This window comes from Equus quagga, chromosome 9 (assembly GCF_021613505.1).
Source record: "Equus quagga isolate Etosha38 chromosome 9, UCLA_HA_Equagga_1.0, whole genome shotgun sequence".
NCBI lineage: Eukaryota > Metazoa > Chordata > Mammalia > Perissodactyla > Equidae > Equus > Equus quagga.
Genome location: NC_060275.1, coordinates 79,828,357 through 79,846,135, shown reverse-complemented (window position 1 = coordinate 79,846,135; position 17,779 = coordinate 79,828,357). Strand labels below are relative to the sequence as shown.

Genomic DNA, 17,779 nt, shown 5'->3' with positions numbered 1-17,779 from the left:
ATTAAATAACAAGGAAGACAGATAAACACTGTCAAGTGATTTGGGCTGCAGCCAAGAACTGACAATGTTAGAAAGTATTTTGCAGAAGATGGTGCATTTAAAAGCCTTAAACGGTGGCTGATTAAAGGAATTTGTTATTTTCATTTTAATTGTTTCATCAATCCACAGCAGAATTACAATAAATGCGAAGAACAAGTACAGAATGTGCTTTTTTTGTTTTTTATTCAGCAAAACATTTTTTGAAAACACAAAATCATTCAGCCAAAAAAAAAAAAAAAGGCAAACGTCCCACAAAGCAAACCAAAGAGCTAAGTTTCCCTGCTGATAACACATTTTGACTTTTTATTTTGGCATGTAGAGGTCACAGAAACTCACAAACTTACAATATATGCACAAAGTTTCTAAGTGCTTATTTGGGCAATATCTTTATTTGGAATACAGAATTTTGAGTTATAAAACTGTGAATGGCTTATAGAATGCAATTTACTAAATTAGTCTTTGTTCTTACAAACCAGAGTAATCTCATCCTTTGACAGTGAAAATATAGATTAAATATATTTCCACAGTCTGCGACCCATGGTTAATTTTCATCCTTGGTAGGACCGGCAAAGTTGTCACTCTCCTTGGCTGGTGTGCTGTGCCCCCGTTGGCTTGGAATAGCAGGAAGCACTCGGTTTGTCCGTAGAGGTTCTCCTGATAGAACTGGGGAGAAAGAACAGAATGAGAGACTTTCAGGATGTGCTTCTCTCCCAGTCTCACGAATAATGATGGCAGAACTGTGTTATTTCTTAAGGAATGCAGGCATTTCTGAGAAGCTTGTCTCGGTGAGAGCCAGACTGCAGGAGAGAGCAGTGTCCATAAATCTATTCAGGCTTTCCACATGTAGTCAGGGATGTCAAATATGCACGAATGCAAGATTGGGCCAAGTTTGATCAAAACACGATCAGGCTGTGCGTGCCTGGCAGAGCTCTCTCTTCCTTGGGTGGAGTAGCCATTGATGGCTAAGTCAGCACAAGGCTCTAAACAAGTCCCAAGACATTTATACTGTGCTTTTATGCAAACCTCAGAAGGTTATCAGGTTTCTTCTAGGAAAAGCAATGTGTACCTTTCCATTTCTTTTTCATAGAGCTAAAGTTGATCAATGATCTTTATCTTCCCTTCTCTCCTTAACTTTAACTGTGAAAAGCAAAGCTCCTGGGCTCTGCCAAAGAAAATCCTCTCTCTTTGGCTCCCCCCACCCCAGGATGCAAGGCTGAGTGACTCTTTCCTTAACTAGATGTTCTTGTGACTGTGTTTCTGCTTAAAGACAGATCAGGCTTGAATTTCACTCAATGACTAAATTCACACCATCCAAAACTCTCACTTTACACAAATCAGTAGGGGCAGAGGCACTGATCTGTCAAGGAAGAGATCTTGGTTTCTGCTACTAACTCTTTGTGTGACTGAATATCTCTCTCCTCCTCTCTGTTTCCTTATCTGCAAAAAGATGGGGTTATACTAAGACGTCATGGTTCATCATGTTTACCTAAAGAGTTCTAGAACTCTTGGTTGGTCTCCTCCAAACCGCAGCCTGGGGGAGGAAGACATTGGATATTTACTCTGTGCAAGCAGTTGCCAAGAGTTTTACGTACATTATCTCATTTAATCCTCCCACTAATCTTATCAGGCTGGCGCCACTGTTAGATGCAAACTGAGGAAAAGAAGTATAAAAAGGTTAAGGAAGGGGCCGGCCCGGTGGCGCAGTGGTTAACTTTGCACATTCTGCTTCGGTGGCCCGGGGTTCACTGGTTTGGATCCCAGGTGCGGACATGGCACTGCTTGGCAAGCCATGCTGTGGCAGGTGTCCCACATATAAAGTAGAGAAAGATGGGCATGGATGTTAGCTCAGGGCCAGTCTTCCTCAGCAAAAAGAGGAGGATTGGCAGCAGATGTAAGCTCAGGGCTAATCTTCCTCGAAAAAAAAAAAAGGTTAAGGAACTTGTCTGAAAAAGTTAGGGCTGCTCCTAAATCATCCAACCTGCAGATAAGAGGATGTGGAGGGTATGTGTGTGTGCGTGCACACGCATGTGCACGCTTGTGCACATGTTATAAATGTGTGGGGTGGGATAAGAAGAAAAGGAAGGAAGGAAGTTAGAATCCACTTGGTCCTGCTTGTTTCATGAAGCAGCTGACTCAGTATCCTGTAGTTTTGCTCCTGGCTCTGCTACTCACTGCCTAAGTGAGGTCAGGTAAGTCATATGACCTCTCTGAACTCAGTGTTCTCATCTGTACAACAGGAATAATAATAGAACACGCCTCAGAGTACAGATAGGAGGACATACAAACGCCAAATTTCTGGGTGTGGGGCTCAGGAATCTACTTTATAACAAGCATCCCAGGTAATAATGAGGCACACTCAAACTTGAAGATCACTGGCCAAATAGCATATATTAATATTTTATATTGTGAGAAATTTTTGTATAAAATACAAAGTGAATCAATAATGCCAAAAGTAATACTGATGAACAGCATCGACTTGATTACTCCTTTCTGCTTAGGAATCCACAGCTTGTGAGCACAGAGGTGGCACACATTTCTATCCATCCGACATCATAAGGAAACCAATGTCAAGAGGCCAGTCTTAACAGAAGAATTTTTAAAGCACCTTCTTAAAAACATGAAATAGTACATAGCAAAATAAACTTGTTATTGTTTTTATAGTCCAAGCACAAAAATTCCTCAAAGGGGGGGGTTATTTTTTTTAAAACAAACATTACCAAGTTGGATGAAGCTTTAAAGACTTTCTACTCTATTTTCCTGTAATTTTCAAGTCTTGGTGCCTGATGTTCCCTTCAAAAATGAAAGTAAACTGAAAAAATAACATTTAGTTGTGTCTAGACATGTTAACACTTGCAAAGGAAGCTGAGGAAGATTCCCAATACTTACATTTTTGGTCCGGTAGAGGAGCTAGGTTGTTCCGGGTGAAAGGAAGGTCCCTGATTTTGGGTCTGTTTGGGGAAAGACGCTGAAAACTTTGTCCTGGAGACAAACATATTTGCATCAGTTATTTGAGACTCAAGTGCAAATATAAAATCCAATGGATAAGAGAATCGTAAAAGTCGTTAGAGATTGCTAAATTTAAGATACTTACAAGAAAAACAATAATAATAGCTACACATTACTATTATTTCTATTATATGCCAGTCACTGTTTAAATGAAGGAAAAGATTTCAGAAGTCATTTCTTGGATGAACTAGTTTAAATAACATTTTATAAACAAGCACAGTTGGCCACCCACTCTATAAAACATAAAAGTTTGAAAAATTAAAATAGGGCATTAACGTATCACATAGTTGTCAAATCTGTGATGAATGAGCAGGTGATGAATAGGATGTATTCTTGCAGAGCAGTGTTTCTCAATCCTGGCTGCACATAGGAATTATGCGAGGAGTTTAAAAAAAATGCTGCGCTGGCTAAACCCCAGATCAATTAAATGAGGATCTCCAGGGTTGGGATAGGGCATCAGAGTGTTACGAGCTCTCAGGTGATTCTAATATGCAGCCAGGACTGAGAATCAGTGACCCAGAAGATGGGAGCTGGGTGCAAGCACCTGGCAAATTGCCATTGTCTAATTTAGACTATAAGCCTCGCTGTGCTGGAGCCCCGCGTACCGGCCCTTGGGAGCCGTTGGGTTAAATTTTCAGGGGTTTTGTGAGCTGGTTGACAGCACACTGGTGGCTTGACATTGGCCATGGTGGAAGTATCTACACCACGGGAATCAGCAAGCACTGATTTTCTCCTGGGGAGCCAGCTATTAAATATTTACCAACACACTACTGATTACAAGAGATGAATGTTCCAAATATCTGAAAATAAAAGAGAGTACACAAAAGTGAAGTCCATTTAAAAAAGTGATTGAATGGTATAAGGAACAGCTCAGGCTCCGGGATCTGACAGGATTAGGCTCCCGTGATTCTCAGCTCGGGCAAGCAAACCTCAATTTCCTCATATATAAAATGGTGAAAAGAATTGTATCTGTGTTTTTCAGTGGTCATAAAGATTAAATAGGAGAACAAATGTAAAGCATTTAGCTTCCAGGGTAAACACTCAATAAACATTAGCAGTTATAGTTTAATTCTGTGGAGTACTTAACACAATCTCCTGGACATGGGGCAGGTATTCATTTGACCTTTTGCCTAGTCCCCTAGTGGAACCAGAATCACTATAGTAACACTCATTAAGGATTTTAGTCTTCTGTTTGGGCGAAGGAATTCTTAACATAAGGGAAAATTTTCAAAAAGCATTAGCCAAGATCCACCTTCCACCTGCTTAGGCGAGTCCAACGGTAGACTTGTAGGGGCAGCCACCTGAGCAGCGTCATCTGATGAAGCTGGAGCAAAATTTCCAGTCTCCTTGGTGGACATTTTGCCATTATATTTTTATTCCTTTGAACTCTGAAGGTCAAATAACTTCCTGAGCCATTATTGTAAAAGGAAACATTCCTGAGTAGAATGACAGTAAACCTTTATCAGTTCATCCCTTTTTCATCCCTGAATACTTGAGCAAAAATTTGCAAAACTAAGAAATGAGATAATGATATATAATCTCATTGAATCCTAACAATCACCTTCTCTTGTGAATAGATACTGTTATCAGCCCCATTTTACAAATGAGGACACTATGGTTTGGGGGAGTTCTCAAATGTGCTCCAGGTCACATAATGGGAAGCCCGAGAGCCTAGGCTCCCACTTAGGCCTGTTTGACCTTAACACCCATGTTATCCTGCCTCCCTAAGAGCCAAAGCAATATTGATAGGATGAGAGAAGTGGGCCCAGAGGGGCTGTGGCAGTGATTTGGGAGGTGGGAGGAGAGTTAAACTACATTGCACTTTGCTCAGGTTTGAAGGACAGGGTGGAGCTGTGCACAGCCCAAAGCTCTCTTATCTGCGCTGCAGGCACCTTTACAGAGTGTCCAGCCTGTGGGGACAGAGTTGAGGCCCACTCGCCTGGAATAAAAAGGCAGGAAAGGTTTTCACAGTTATAGGAAGGAACCAGAAGTGAATGAAAGATTAATAATAATAATAACAAATAAATAAATTCAGCATTCATCTACTGCATACTCACTGTATTCCTGAGCCTAGGATACAAAGAGGAGGAGGCAAGGGGCTCAGGAGGGGCTCCCAGTATATGTTGGAAAGCAGACAGGTAAACTCGTACTTTTGAAGCTCAAGAGTAGAGCTGTGAGGGCATCACAGAGGAGAGCGGGGTCCAGAGAGGTCAAGGTGTCTTGATTCCCATACACCTCGCTCCAATGTCTGCTCCACCACTTCCTAGCTATCTCTGTGGCCTTAAGTAGGTGGGCTGACCTCTCTAAGCCTCAATTTCTTCATTTCTAGAATGGGGATAAAAACTCCTCTCCAGCGGTGTTGTTGAAGGGGAAGTACCTAGTTCACTGCCCTAGGAGAGGCTCAACGGGGTGGAGCTATTCTTTTATGATGAACAGTAGGAAAGAGCCACACCTCCTACAGAGGTCAGAGTGACTTTCACATAGAAGGTAAGTTTTGAGCTGGTTCTTAAAAGCTTGTAGGACAAGCACAGTGGATAGAACACAAATAACATGGGCAAAGGCGTCATAGAGTGAAAAGGTGTGGGGTTGTCAGGGAATTGAGAGCTATTCCAAGAACTGTTTAAAGGGGATGGGGGAAGAGGACTGAACATGGGAGGTGCAGAAACTGAGAATGGGAAGTGAGGCCAGGCCACGCTGAAGAATCCTGCCTTTGTCCCGGAAAGATGCAAAGCCTCTGCTGGGTTTAAATAGAGGGGTCATGGAATCAGACACACACAGGGAGGAGAGGGCATTGTTCCTAGGATAGTCTAGAAAATTCTGGAGAAGTAAGTTCTCTCTTGAGGGAGAGAGGAAGCCAGCACTTTCTTACTTTCCTTGTGATGGCTTGTAAATAACCAGGCTGGTAGAAAACACCACAGAGCTTTCTGTTCCATTTTCTCTGAGAGCTGCTGGCCATGAATTAAGCTGATGTGCTCCAAATTCCCTCATTAGGATAAGTGCCTCACCCCCCCCCCCCCATCTCTCTCCATCTAGCCCACTGACAGGTCTCAATAAATGTTAAGCAATAATCATTATAGCTAAATGTTCAGGGTTGCTGATGCAAGCACAGGATATTGACTGCCAGGAATTCAAACAGTAGCACTGCTAGCCCCTATTATTTCTATTAAACCTAGGGCAGGAAAGCAGAAAATACAGAGTTAAGGGGCTATCTAGGTTCCAGTACGATTGACAGTATTCGATTGCTCTACCACGTTAGCTTTCACGTCAAATATGGAAGCTCAGTGTAGAAATCTGCTGAGTTTCAACACACTTAGACTAACAACTTAAACCACTTAAAGGAACCTTCCCAACTGTGTCAGAAGCCTCAGAAACTCGAAAAACAATACTTCAAAAAATGTCAACAGAAATAAATCCATAAAGGAGGGCAAATCTTTTTTATTTTTGGAAGGACAATATAGTTTCCAAGAAAATCGCATTGTAGGTAATTGGTAAGCATAGTGACAACTGGACTTTGAGATTTAAAGAGAGAAAGACATTGCCAGGGTGATGCCTTCCTCTTTAGAAGATCTGGATTCAAGTTCTAAATATGTCACTAATTAGCTGGGAGACTTTAAGCAAACCATTTTAACTTTTCTAGGCCACGTGAGCTAGAACTAGAAAAGGGCCCCATGAGACAAAATGGTCCCAGCCTCTGTATCCAGAGGGTGAGAAAACTGTGGCCCAGAGAGATGACATGTTTTGCTTTATCAATCAGGGATGCTCCAGGAAAACAGAGACCTCTCTCAGTCTTTGAAACAGAGGGAATTTCATACAGAAAGTTGCTTATACTGGTGATAGAAAAGCAGAGAGGCCAGAGGACAAGGTAGAAGGATAATTTAGAGACAAGCCACAGCAGGAAGATGAAACCACATCTAGCCTGAAAGGATAAGGGGAAGAGGTGGTAAAACCAAGGCCCAGAAGCTGGTGGGAGCCAGAACCAGAGAGTAGGGGCTGTCTAGGAGGAGCTGGTGCCACTCTTGGAGACTCCACAGGAAGCAGAGGGACATTGTGTAGAACTACACCGTTTCCCTCTTTCTCCTGCCCTTACTCTTCTGTGTGCCTCCTAGTACTTGGCCCAAAGCACCTGGAAGCAGCTGCAAGGGAGCCTGGGAAGTGTAGTTCCCTGAGATTCAGCGTAGAGTGGAGGGAAAAGACTAGGTCTGAGAGCAAACAGGCAGTTGACTAGCACATTTACTTAAATTTCACCATCTTCAAAACAAAGGTCATCTCTAGCTTATCTCTAGGGCATAGGGCCTGGCACAGTTTTAAAAAGAAAACCAATGCATGTGTGTGTGTTTAGTACGATGTTTAAATCACTGTTCTAAGTAGTTTACCTGTATCAACTCATTTAATCTTAAAAGCAATCCACAGCCCTATGAATTAGGTATTCCCTCCCATTTTTCAGATGAGGAGACAAAGGCTTAGAGAGATTAAGCAACAGCAAGTAAGTGGCGGAGCCAGAATTTAAACCCAGACAGTGGGCTTTAGAACCCATTTCACCCACTGGAGTATGCTGCCTCCTGATAAATTAGGATGACAGACACTCAATAATCATTTAATAAATGAGTGAATGACTAAGGTGCTTTCCATTGAAAAACCCTATGATCTTGTATCTAAACCTGAGAAGAAAATCAATGCAAAGTCAGTTGCACAATCATTTTAGCAAATCCATATCCCTTAAAGCTCCTTTATAGGCTGAAGATTCTTGGGGGAGTTATCTTATCATGACTCAGTTGCCTAGAATGACTCCTAGTTATTATCAGCACTCAAGAACATTGGCCAAAAAAAATAAATGCTTTGATAAAGACACAGCTGATTATTTAAGTTTCCCCATGGAGAATTTTGTTTCTGCTTTTCTGCCCCACCAGGACCTTTCAAGTTACTTTTCACTGGAAAAGTGAAGCAAATCTTCAAACCAATTTTATTGAATTTCCTTTTATTTCAAATAATATAGGAAGTTTTAGGTGGCTCATGTGACAGAATCTACTAGTTCTCTATCCAATATCTCTTCTCTCCTCTCTCTTAGAAACAAAAATCCAATTTTGGAGGGACAGCCATGTGCCCAGATAAAAGAGTACAATGCTCAGGCTCCCTTGCAGATAGTCATGACCATGTGACTAAAGTTTTGGCCCATGAGATGTAAGCAGACATACGGGACTTATGGGAGATGACTTCTTAATGAGAGCTGATTCAGCTGAGAGCCATTCATCTCATTCCCTCTCTCCACTTCCTTTCTCCTGCTCTGTCAGCCATTATGGACTGTGAAATAACCTGAAGGATGGAAGCCATATGTTAAGCTGTGAAGCACACAGATGGGAGGAACCTGGCTCTTGGGTGATCATGGGGCCACCAAGCACCCGGGAACCACCTACTTCCGACTTCTTTCATATGAGAGCAATAAACTTCTACATTGCTTAAACCTCTCTTACTTTGGATTTCTGCTACAGGCAGCTGAACCCAATCCTAACTGATAACAGAAATACAGCCAATGGTTGTCTTGGGAACAGAAAAAAACAAGACTTTCAAAAATTTCGAAAGATTTTCAAAAGAGAAGGTATTAGCCAGGACAGGACTAACTCCAGAAAGCAGGCTGGGTCAAGGCCCTGGAGGCCACTAAAGTGACAAAAGATGGCAGACCAATATCTTTCCTTCCTTATCCTTCCGCGGAACAAAAGTGAAAACATTACCCATGCCACCAACGAAATGGTTCAGCGTTTTGTGGAGGAAGTAAAATCTTGAGTGGAGTTTTTCTCAAGCACTAGGAAATAGCCTTCATGTGCTTATCCACATTTATCCTGTGCTTAAATGCATATGAATATGGAGGGAAGCCATACTCTACCTCACAGGTTTGAGACACCAGGCACACATAAGTGAGTGAGGAGAGCCAGACTCGTGCTGCATATTAAACAGGACAGAATGTTTCCTATTTCCAAAGATATATGGCCCTCCTCCACTTCTTAAAATACACATAGCCCTCTTCGTCTTTCATTCTTCTACTTTTGGCAGAAATATGAGTTCAAGAAATGTATCATTTTTTCCTCTTAACCCTAGCATAAGGAAAACAACAACACATTGATAAAGAACTGACACTCCACGGAGAGATGCTAGAGAGTGGTATGGACTGGGCTGGATGGGGGATAGTGATGTCTACGTGGTGTCCAAGGGGATAGTGGTCACTCAGATCCGGGCAGTTATTGCCAAGTGGCATTTGGGTCCTGTGGTGCCAGACTTTTCAATTTCTCCAGAGAAGCTGGAATTTTATATTTTTGGGTAAAACTTTATGATTTTTAAATATTAGCAATTAATTCACTTAAAAATAAAGCAAGATACGCAGTAATGAACTTATTTTGGAAGGCTGTTTTGTAGCCTCTGCTTTAGAACAATGGTTTCCAGTCTCTGGTGTGCATCAGAATCACTTGTGCACCATTTAAAAAAATAAAAATAAATTTTTCAGGGTGATGCATTTATTTTAAAAGGGGAGAAATAGATATATATTGCTTGTATGTGTATAAACATATAAATTCTTTAGCGTGATACATCTATCTAAAAGGGGACTATATATACATATGTATACATATTTCATGTATAGATATGTGTATAAAGTATTTTTGGAAGGATAAACAAAAAATCAATGCCATTGGTAGCTTTGGATGAGGGGCACTGGATAGCTGGGGGAAGAGGCAGGAAGGAGAGTTGCCATGTAGCCCTTTGGTGTGTGTGGAGACTTGAATCCTAAATGCTTGGTTGTCTTCTCTTCCTACACGTAGATAGAAGGCATTGCCATTTTCCCTCCTCCCTCACCAAGATTTTGCTTTGGTAGGTCTGGAGTGGAGATTGAACACCTGATTTAAAAACAAACAATAAAACAGACAAATCAACCCTTCGTAGGTAATATTGCCACGCACTCCTGGTTAAGAATCCTTGCTAGTGGAAAAAGTAATATTTCTGCTCTAATCTGCCAGTTATCACACATATTTTCTGGGAAGATAAGGCACATACTTTTACTTGATGATTGCTCTCAGGATGAAAAAGCAGAATGCGTCTATAGCCCGGAAATCTTGAATCCAGTGGATTCAAGGAAAAAAGGTGGCCCATTTTGTTCTGGCCCTGTCATCCAGGCTATTGTCACTCCAGGTCCCAACCCAGAACTGTATGAGACTTTTTTTCCTGAGGAAGATTAGCCCTGATCTAATATTTATTGTCAATCTTCCTCTTTTTTAGCTTGAAGAATATTAGTCCCGAGCTAACATCTGATCCGAACCTGCGAATTCGGGCTGCTGAAGCAGATGCACCGAACATTACCACTATGCCAGGCCACAAGGCCAGCCAGAGACATTTCTTGTCTGGAGCCTGCCAGGAAAGAGGAAGAAGGAAGCAAGAACATTACCTGATGATGGATTATGTAGATAAGGAAGGTGTGGTGGCCCTGAGACCTCCTGGTGACTGGACCTGCTGGCGAGCAATCTGTCTAGCAGCTTATCAGAAGAAGACACAGTCCAAGTTTTGTAGAGCACCTGATTAGAATCACCTTTCCAGGGGTTATCTGGCAATGCCTGGCAGCCAGTTCTGTTATTCAATAAATCCTGCTCACTTCGACTTTTCTGAGATTGCTGGGCCATATGATGAGTACCAGAGCTCAGGCCGACATGGGAAGTGGCCCCCTGGGAGGTTGTTAGGAAGTTATTGCCCATGGTGATGGGTGGGAGACTCTGCGTTCTGATTGGTGGAAGCCCTTTCCGAGCCAGAGGCTTCTTTTCTGGCAAGAGATATTTTGAATTCTCTGAGGTCCTCTTCTTAAAGTCGACCATAGCCACCTGATTACCAGGCCGTTCTTGGCAGTTGGTATCCACGATGCTGTCAAAGGTGGTGATGATGTCATCAACTTCCGAGGTGTGCTCCCCACTGAGTCGGTCCCTGCTATGATCCTTCTGATAGGCTCTCTGCTCTTCTTTTTTGTTCTTGCAGAAGATTTGGTTGAGCATGCTGAACCGACCCTCCTTCTTCTGGGGTCTACTGTTCTCGGAAGGAAGGGGTTGAGCAGACTCTGTTCTGTGGGAATATAAAATAACAAGGATGCTATGTGAGCATAGGAAGTGGAGACAGCACCATGAACCCAACAAAATACTTCCCTCTACTCCATCTGCTTGAGCAAGTTGTCTTAGATCATCCAAAGACACCCCAAAGCCATCTCAAGTCAAAGGTGATGTGCAAGAACTCGCCACACCCTTGGCAATCCCCTTCCTTGCCATGGTCCGTCTCAGCCCAATAAGAACATTTCTTAGCCGGATTCCTCTTGCTTCCTCAGGAACCGTTCTTTCAAAATTTACCCCTAGATAATGTTTTCAGCAGGGGATAAACTAAGCTGAAAGTAGCTTAAAGCATTACTATTCTGACTTCTTAAGGACAATCAGTAGGAATGTAAACTTTAAGCAAAAGAGATGAAGGCCAAGGGTTGAGTTCAGTAGAAACGGTGGAGGTTGCAGAGGTGGGGGAGTGTGGCTTGAGGCTTTCTCTGAAAGGGATCCCAGGAGCCCCGGGCAGAGCGCTGCCATTATCCACCTCAGGAAGCCTGCCACTTTAGGCTTCTTGTGTGTTCGTTGTTTCCTTTTCAGTTTTTACTAAATTTTCTATTGAAAAATATTTTAAAAATAGTATACTAAAGGAAGTCAAGGAAAGAAGCTTTTGTCTGGGCTCGAGCTGCAGAAGAGGAAGTGTGTATGCCAGAGGTCGGGTGTGGCTGCCGAAGAGAAGTGAGCGATGCCCAATGGGCAGGCAAATTCTGAAGGAAGAAAGGTCAGCAGTTGTCCGGCTGGCTCTTCTTTTGTGGAGAGTTTCCCTGAGGCACTAATCTGTTTTTGTTCCTTGGAAAATTCTGTTATTCTCTTTTGAGGCCACAATTGACTTAATGCTTTCTGTGGTATGAGTTAATGATGAAACCTGACCCATGTGTATGCCCTAAAAGCCAGACTGCAGCATTACTCTTTGGCGTGAGATATTGTACTCTGTAATTTGAAAAACATCACCACTTATTTTGGTTTCATATAATGAATGTTTTCTCTGCAGGTCACACAGTGCATAATTGAATCTTTATTCCTACGATGTATTTTTATCTTCCTTCTTTCACCTTCCAATAGGCTTTTTGAAATATTCAACAGAGCTTCTGAACTCCTAATACTACCAGACAGAACCCCTGGGGATCTCGAACATTCTGTCACGTTTCTCTACACAGAATACGCCCCTATGCTAATTCATGCTGCTTCAGCATCTTCTACAATCTATCTTCTGCTCTTGTTATAGGTTGTGATTTAGGCCAGTGGGTCTAAAGTGTGGTCCACTAAATCCCAGGGACAGGGTCCCTGACAGTCTTTCAGGGGTTTCATGAGGTTAAAACTATGTTCATAATAATACCAAGATGTTATTCATCTTTTTTGGTGAGCTGCCTTTTGTACCAAGGTGTGCAATACAGATAGTGGGTGAAACTAGCACCAATCAAGGCAGTAGCATCAATGGACTTGCATTAAAAAATTGTCATTTGACTTAATAATGTCCAATGTTAACTTTATTAAATATTGATCCTCGAATACACATTTTTTTTACAAAATAGGAAGTACTCATAAGCAATTCTACTACATACTGAATTATGATGGTTGTCTTGAGGTAAACCACTTGTGCCAGCTGAACTAGATTCTTTTTTTCACAGAACACCATTTTTATGACTTACAGACAGACTATGGTTATTTGGAGTTAGGAATTTGAAGAAATTTTCTCAAAAATGAACTAAGTGAGCCTGTCATTTCAAGGTAAACAATTGACAGTAATTGTTGCCAATGACAAAAGTTTAGCTTTCAAGTAAAAATTAGAATTTTATAGGGGCTGGCCCCGTGGCCGAGTGGTTAAGTTCATGCGCTCCGCTGCAGGCGGCCCAGTGTTTCGTTGGTTCGAATCCTGGGCGCAGACATGGCACTGCTCATCATACCACGCTGAGGCAGCATCCCACATGCCACAACTAGAAGAACCCACAACGAAGAATATACAACTATGTACTGGGGGTCTTTGGGGAGAAAAAGGGAAAAAAAAAAATTAAAAAAAATTTGAATTTTACAAAGCTCATATGCACACTGTCAGCTTGGCAGCTTCCTGATACACAAAGGTTTTTCTGATAAGATCAGTGGTGATATCAACAAATGTGATTTTTTGATATTGTATAATGAAATGTGTCATTTGGAAGATACTCATGACTAACTGAACCAATATTTTCCAAATGAGTAAAGCAAGATGTTACAAAATCATGCATGGATATAAGACCTATTTAAAGTGCAAGATTGACTAATGAATTTTAATGTAACAGAGTCCAAATATTTCATTGATATGGTGACAGAGTCCACATTGTAACTAACCTTTAGGAAACTACTACTTGTTAAGTTTGGTGTAATATCAAAGGAAAAGTATCACAATTTTCTGAAAAGGCTATTGAAATATTCCCTTTTCAACTACATATTTATGTGAGGCCAGATTGTTTTCATATACTTCAATCAGCACAACATATTACAATAGATTGAACGCAGAAGCAGAGGTGGGAATCCAGCTGTATTCTATTAAGCTTCTATTAAGATATCAAAGAGATTTGCAAATAATGTAGAACAATGCTGCTCTTCTCCTTAAATTTCCTTTCGGTTTTGAAGAATAGGTTATTTTTAACTAAAAATATAGTATTTATGTTAACATGTAAACGTAATGGGTTTATTATTAATTTAAATGAATAACTAAAATATTTTATTAAAAATTTCTTAGTTTTAGTTTCTAATGCTGTAAATATTGATGGGTGTAACTCACATGAACAAAAGGAGTTTGGGGTCCTCAATAATTTTCGAGAGTGTGCCAGAGTCCTGAGAAGAAAAAGTTTGAGAACTGCTGGTTTAGGCAAAAAGAAGATTAAGAGAACATGGTATAAAGGAAAGGGGAAAGGGAGAAAAAGGAAAGAAGGATTAAAATCCAGTAACTGTTAGGCTGATGGATTCAGGCTACTGCTATCATTTTGCTCCACAGAGTTGAGAACACATTACTACGTGTTAAATAATGGCAAACACAATTACTAAGTTATTGCTGGTTTTGCACATCAGCAATTAAAAAAATTTCACCCAATTTTATAAATCTCTGAGAGGAAGAAAAAAATGAGTGCCTCCTGGTGCGCTCACCTGCTCTCTTGGGAGAGGAGTTTGACACAGGCCGTGTGGCCGCAGTACAGGGCGTAGGCCAGGGGCGTGCTCTCATTGATGTCGCGCAGGTTGCTGTCGATGCCCAACTCCAGCAGTGACTGCACACAGTCTGCCTTCCCTGCAGCTGCGGCCCAGTGCAGGGGTGTCCTGGGGGACCATGTGGGAACAACACAAGTCTGAGCACATGAATGGTACAGGCTGCTTAGCTGGCAACAGCTCCTGCTCAAAGTCAGGTCATGGCAGGGAAAACTTGTTGCTATTTATAGCATGGAAAGAGTATAGACTAAATGGGGCTTGAGGGTGATGGTGTACATGTGGGGGGGTCTTTCCTCCAGCTCTGAGTATTCTCTGCCCTTTCGCCTTCTCTGGTCTTTCTGAGAATTTTCTAGAAGAGGAAGTGGTGGTAAAAGGTATGAAAAATTTTAGGTTCTTTATACATAGTGCCAAACCACCTTCTAAGACGATTGACTCCATTCATCGTCCTACCAGCTATGTCCCTATTCCTTTCCTAATATTGAGTGTTATTACCATCTTTAAAAGTCTTTGCCAAGTGGCAGTCAAAATGACACTTCGGTGTTGCTATCTTTTGCATTTCTTTAATTAATAGTGAGGTTGAACTTTTGAAATATATATTTGTTTGACATTTGAGTTTCCTTATTGAAATGACTTTAATAAAGTGTACTTTCTCCATTTTTCTATTAGACTGATAATTTTTCTTACTAATCTATAGAGCTCTTTATATATTAAAGGTATCAATCTTTTATAGGTTATGTTTACACAAACATTTTCTCTCATTTGTTACTTGACTTTTAATTTTTAGTGATTTTCCATAAAATTAAAAAAAAAAATCTCATTTAATTCCCACTTCATTTTTTGTTTCTTTCATGATTTTATGCTTACAAAGTTCTTCATCAGCCAGAGGGTAGATAAATATTCATCAGTATTTAAATCTTTATTACACTGTAAAATCAGTATTTTCTTATGAAAATGGAGGAAAAAATATCACCAGAGACTGGGAGAAAATATTTGCAAATTGCATATCAAACAAAGGCCTTATGTTCAGAATATGTAAAATCTTTCAAAATAGAACAATAAGAAAATCAAGCCAACTAAAAAAATTGGCACAAGCTCAGAACATACACTTCATCAAAGAAGATGTATGACTAGTAAATAAGCACATGAAAAGGTGCTCAATAACATTTGTCATCAGGGGAAAGCAAATTGAAACCACACTAAGATAGCACTACATACCTATCAAAGTGGCCAAGACTAAAAAACAAAACAAAGCAAAAATCCTAGCAATATCAAACGCCACTGAGGATAAGGAGCAACCAGAACTTTCATACATGGCTGGTGGGAATGCAAAATGGTATCAGCCACTCCGGAAAACAGTTTATCAGTTCCTTCTATAGTTAAACACATACTTACCATATGACCAAGCAATTTCACTTCTAGATGTTTAACTAGAAAAATGAAAACTTATGTTCACACAAAAAACTGTACATGAATGTTTATAGTAGCATTATTCATAATCACCCCAAAATTGGAAACAATCTAATGCCCTTCAAAAGGTGAATGAATAAACAAACTGTGGTTCATCCATACAGTGGAATACTACTCAGCAATAAAAAAGAACAGGCTACTGATATGTGGAACAACAGAGATGGATCTCAAATGCACTCTGCTAAGTGAAATAATTCAGCCTCAAAAGATTACACGCTGCATATTTCCATTTCCATGGCATTCTGGAAAAGGCAAAACTGTAGAGAAGAGAACTAATCAGTGGTTGCCAGATCTTAGAGATGGGAAAGTACTGGACTACAAAGGGACAACCTGAGTTGACACCGGAGTTGATAGAATTGTTCTGAATCTTGTTTGTGGTGGTTACATAAATCTACGCACGTGTTAAAACTCATATAATTGTACACCCCCAAAAAGTAAGTTTTACTGAATGAAATAAAAAGAAAACCAGTGTTTTCTTCTAGATTTATTTGCATCAGAAAAAAACCCTGCATGCACATGTGTCTGTATGTGTATTTTGAAGTGTGTGGTGAGCTGTGGAGCCAAGGGGACTGTTTTTCCGATTACATAGCCAACTTTTTCGACACCATTTATTAACGTGGCAGGGCCATATTTTGAAATCCTGACCTATATGCATATTTTTCTGTCCTTCCTCTTTCCCCGTTTAATGAGGCAGCTGACATCGTGCTCAACCTCAGGGCAGTGATGTAGCAGAGCAGGTAAGAGAAATAGTGTTTTTCTGTCTCCGAAGAAAGCCAAGCCCAGAACCGAGAGCAGATTTGGAGCAAAGTAGTCCCCCAACAGTAGAAAGGGGCCCCTCTCAGCTGTCAAGGCAGACAAGATAAGTGGTGATAAAGGAGTAGAGAAGACCACTCGACGCAAGAGCCAAGGGGCCCAGAACTTTGCTTCCTTGGCAGAGCTGCTGGGAAGTGGGAGGCGGGGATGTCTGCATGATGTGTTTAGGCAATGGGACCAGAGGAAGTTAAGGAGGGGCGCAGGGCAAGATGACATACCTATAAATGGGGTTTCCCTTGAAGGGAATGGCTAATCTTCCATAGGATCAACACTGGCGTAGGAAAAGAGGACATGGAGGGCCTCTTCTTGGCCTCTTGCTGAGGCCTGAACCCTAGGAAGAAGGGCATTCCTGAGAGAGCCAAGTGGTCTCTCAGACATGGAGGCCACCTGTGGGATGGACAGAGAAGGGCTCAGTTGGGGCTATCTGTGAAGGAGCTTGGGCCTTAGTATTTGGAGTGGAGCCATGTGCACGATATGGCCAGAGTCCCCATGCCTAGATTGTGTCCTCTGTCAATCCAACCTTCTCCTCCTCATGTTATGCCATATGCAGCAATTTGAGAACACTTAATAGGACCATATATTTTTTTCAATCTAGTGATCAATCATATTGCTTCTTTGAATATGTGGCAGATATGATTTATTCCATCCCACATGAGAGAGGCCTTGCCAGACAATATTTATTATGAAACAAGATGAAGCACCAGCCAGATTATGGCCTCCTGTTGAGAAAATAAATTGCCAATAAATTAAGTAGATGGAGGGTTGGACATCAATCTAGTCAGGGTTACTAACACGTGACAATTCACTTTGGAGCATGGTGAAATACTTCTTTACAACGATTGCTAAGACTGTTTTAGTTCTTCTGACCATCAACATGGAAAAACAGGTCCAGAAGAACGGAGAAAACTTAAATTATCTTGCCAAGGAGCAAGGAGAGCATATAGATAACTTCTAATAACACACATGGAGCCTTTGTGGGTAATCTGTAGAATCCAGTTTCCAGTTACTGAAGCTGTAGTTCTTTTCTTATCTTTAAGCTCAGGATTTTCCTGCAAACACAGCAGACTGGTCTCAGCTATCACAGTGAGGGCTGGAGGGTCACGACCCATGAGCCGGAAGAATTCATCAGAGATGAGCAATGGTCTGAGGAGGTGATCTCTTGA

The 17,779-nt window shown here is 41.2% G+C and overlaps 1 protein-coding gene across 1 annotated transcript in view; it reads right to left on the bottom strand.

Annotated features, from left to right (window-relative positions):
* Positions 1-472: 472 nt before the first annotated feature.
* Positions 473-17,779, bottom strand: part of ANKRD55 (ankyrin repeat domain 55) — a 95,681-nt gene continuing 78,374 nt past the window's right edge. Inside the window, exons 8-11 of the mRNA XM_046672226.1 lie at positions 14,280-14,447; positions 10,472-11,133; positions 2,926-3,018; positions 473-702 (exon numbers count right to left, since the gene is read on the bottom strand). Of these exons, the coding sequence (XP_046528182.1) occupies positions 581-702; positions 2,926-3,018; positions 10,472-11,133; positions 14,280-14,447 (1,045 nt within the window). The 3' untranslated portion in view covers positions 473-580. The remainder of the gene's footprint in view (positions 703-2,925; positions 3,019-10,471; positions 11,134-14,279; positions 14,448-17,779) is intronic.